General features: G+C 41.4%; 1 protein-coding gene across 1 annotated transcript in view; it reads right to left on the bottom strand.

The window, feature by feature from the left end:
- LOC107716201 (mucin-2-like) overlaps window positions 1-3,656 on the bottom strand; it is a gene marked incomplete at its 5' end in the record, with an annotated part of 18,541 nt that overhangs the window by 5,044 nt on the left and 9,841 nt on the right. Inside the window, 4 exons of the mRNA XM_016522574.1 lie at window positions 2,121-2,248; window positions 2,399-2,436; window positions 2,583-2,733; window positions 2,841-2,872. Of these exons, the coding sequence (XP_016378060.1) occupies window positions 2,121-2,248; window positions 2,399-2,436; window positions 2,583-2,733; window positions 2,841-2,872 (349 nt within the window). The remainder of the gene's footprint in view (window positions 1-2,120; window positions 2,249-2,398; window positions 2,437-2,582; window positions 2,734-2,840; window positions 2,873-3,656) is intronic.

Here is a 3,656-nt window from a genome sequence, read left to right as displayed (position 1 = left end):
GAGAGGGGGTCACATCACAGTGGAGTCAGCTGTCTTAACCGTGGCTTGCAAACACATACCAGCTTCATCACTGTGTCTGTCATGCGACTCTGTTGCCCTTTCGGGCTTTCCGACGCGTGCTTGTGGTGTTCGGCCAATCACAATGCACTGGGTCAGCTGGCCAATCAGAGCAGACTGCACTTGTCTGAAGGAGGGACTTTGTAGAAAACGAAGTGTTTGAGAGAGGCGGGGCATAGATGACCTACAATAATGTACAGTATTTGAAAAATAATGTGTTTTTTGAACATTAAAGCATATCAACATTATCTGTTACACCAAATACACAAAATAATGATCTTTAAAAAAGCATCATATGACCCCTTTAAGGTCTGTAAACCCCTCCCTTCCATAAGCCTACTATGCACTGATTGGTCAGTTAGTCAAGTCTGTTGTGATTGGTCTTTCCGTATACAATGCGTGTTGGAAATAAAACTCCCATTACCATAATAATTTTTTTGCTCCGGAAGTCCACAAGGTTACTTGTAAACAAAGATGCTATAAGGTTACAAATATGGCATCGATATTACCTTATCAATTCGAGCCCTAGCCCGAGTCCGAGGATGATACCGATGCAGTCGCTCATCCGGCAGGGGCACTGAAATCTGGTTGGCCACCCCAGGTGCCCCTCTACCAGATGTCTTGCGATTCACTTGTTTTTTTTATTAAATTTCTAACTGCATCAGTGGCAGATGCTAGGCAACTGCCTAAGGCGGCTTTCTTCTATATACTTAATTTTAGGCAGTTTCTATAGAGTTATCTTAATGACAAATGTCACTCGCAAGCAGATTTCCTTTCGTTCTCCCACAAAACTGGACATGTGCTTTTAAATTGACAGTGTTCTTTAATGAATTGGCTCTGCTCTTGCTCAGTTCACGAGTTCCCACTTACATATAATTAGCTGAAGTATAGTAATGCATATTTGGCTTGCTGTCCGGGGAAGGGCTCCGAGCTCGGGAATGGCCCGAACCCAGAGTATGGGTAATGGTGGAAGACGTAACTCGGGGGAGAAGAATTGTTAAATAAATTATGTTATTTTTGTTTTCTTTGATGTTTCTTTCTCCACTGATGTCACATGTACTGTTTTACCGATGTCCTTACTACGTGCAGGGTCTGAGAGCTCTCACATTTAAATAAAAAATATCTTAATTTGTGTTCCGAAGATGAACGAAGGTCTTACGGGTTTGGAACGACATGAGGGTGAGTAATTAATGACAGAATTTTCATTTTGGGGTGAACTAACCCTTTAATAGTGTACCAAAGATCCTATAATGTTTTTTTCTTTCTCATCATGCTCATTTTGGTCATTTTGTGGCCACCCTCTTTTGAGGCAGTGCCCCAGCCTGGCCCCCCATTTAAAATGTTCTAGCCACCGTGCTATCAGTTGTTCCATTGCTACAATGGTTGCCACAGAGTGGCATTTGTGATTGACGCTTTTAGAGATCGAAGTGAAGAAGTTATTTATCCTTGAGGTCCTGATCTTGCCCTCTGGCCTCTTTGGTATTGCCAGAAACACAGTAGTCCAGAGGTTCAGAGAGTTGAGGATTCAATCATAAAAGACCTTAAATTAAAAATGACCTTAAAAACACTGCATGCTGGTAGCACTACAGTTATCTGTTTTTTATGAAGTACTTTGCGTTTCCTGCACTCCAGTACATTACTACTATTATTAACCAAATTTACACTGTTTTTAACAGATTTTACATGTTTTTCATAGTAAGCCTAAAAAAATAAAAACTTCTAATAATCTTGACTAACTCTAATACTGTACAGCATAAGTGTCTACACATATAGTATCCCCATACAACATATTCATCTGTACATATACAGTACAGATTTGTATCTCATCTACATCACACTGTACTGTATGTGTCTCTGGTGATACAATCTCTTGATATTAAAAGGATAGTTCACCCAAAATGAAAATTCTGTCATCATTTACTAACCTTCATGATGTTTCAAACCTGTATGACTTTATTTCTTCTGCAGAAAACAAAGATATAAAAAAAAAAAAAAAAAAAAAAAAAAAAGACTTCTCAGCTATGCACATGAGCAACAAACTTGATTCAGTTTGTGATACTGACGTAAGCTTGGTCATTCTCACCTCAGCACAGGTTTGCACCGGACACACGGTTTTCTCAACCTCAGTTCCTGTCTGACTACAGCTGAAAGACTCACAAGGACGTGAAGGGTCTGTCCACTGATCACCCACCTGAATCCACCAGAGAAAGAGAACATATACATACATTTTTCAATGTATTTTGTGTTAAATTTAGTTACAGCAAGGTATTTTAAAGGGGTCTCTAAAACTATACAAAACAAACCTCTTATTGTGAGTAAATATGTGAACTATTTCCTTTACCTTGTAAGTTATTCCATTGTACTCGCAAATCTTCTCAGCTGTAAAAAATCAAAGAAAACATACTCTAAATCGATTTTTGCAACAGTGGACCTCATGAAATAATCAATTAAAAAGAATATGTATTTATTCCAAGCACCAGTGGCACTCTACACTATGTTATTCTGTGGGAAGATAGCAACATTACTGCAGATCTGGTTGTCACAGCAATCAGAGACCAGACTGGAGTAGACACTGCAGACTGGAGTGGGATCTCGAGGTTTGGGTATGCACTCTTCAGTTCTAGTCTGGTTATTACATGTGCATATATGACAGTTTGATTCCCATACTGCCCCCACCTTACAGAAAGACGAAAGATTACTGTTATGCAGTATTCACAATAAACATCTATTTACAGATATTCTTTAACAGAAGTTTGTGGTTTTACTGTTAAATGAACTCTTACCGGCATGGGCTCACCCAATGGCCCTTTACATGCTGAAAAATAAATATATAAGATATGAATATATATGCATATTTAAATGACTCAATTTAGATGTTATTTGCATAAAGCATTGATTATTTAGGAAAACTAGCAAAGTGTTTTTGCACGACATCTCGATGCCGAGCCGCCATCTGCTCCGATTGAGCTAGTATTAACCAATCGTTGATATAATTGAGTATGCAGATGCCCTGGAGTCGCAAGGGAGCCAGAGCTGCATCCACATATTTTCGTGAAAGTGCAGGGTGAGAGTACAAGGCTGAAAGGAAGAACCTGGTATTGATAAGCTTCGCCCCCAAAAGCAAACCTCAGGAACTTCCTGACTTCAGTCGCATGACTGAGCGGTTCAACTGATGCAGATCTAAAATGGGACGCAACCTTCCATCCTTCTTCGGAACAATGAAGTACCGGCTGTAGAACCAGGATTATCTTTCGTGAGGAGGGACCACCTCGATTGCCTTCTTCCTCAAGAGAGTGTTTACTTCTTGTTCCATTACCAGAGCCTGCTCGGGACCCACCAGAGTGGGGGTAATCCCGTACTAGCTGCTCTAGAGACCTCCGTGGAGGTCGCGAGCCTCTTAGCACCACTATGTTTCTGGGCGGTAACTGAGAGAAGCGCTCGCCGGAGACCTCTGCGCCCTGGAACACCGGCAGGGTTGGCAGACTGATCTCCTGAGGGCACTGAGGAGAGATGGGCACCGTGTGATGCGGTGTACACCACTCTTCCCCAGAGGGGCCTGCCCTCCGAAGTCCTGAGCCATAGCATCAGGACCCTCATAG

The sequence above is a fragment of the Sinocyclocheilus rhinocerous genome, unplaced genomic scaffold (assembly GCF_001515625.1).
Source record: "Sinocyclocheilus rhinocerous isolate Xijiao unplaced genomic scaffold, SAMN03320098_v1.1 scaffold3022, whole genome shotgun sequence".
In the NCBI taxonomy this organism is placed as follows: domain Eukaryota; kingdom Metazoa; phylum Chordata; class Actinopteri; order Cypriniformes; family Cyprinidae; genus Sinocyclocheilus; species Sinocyclocheilus rhinocerous.
This window is presented reverse-complemented; position numbering and strand designations above follow the sequence as displayed.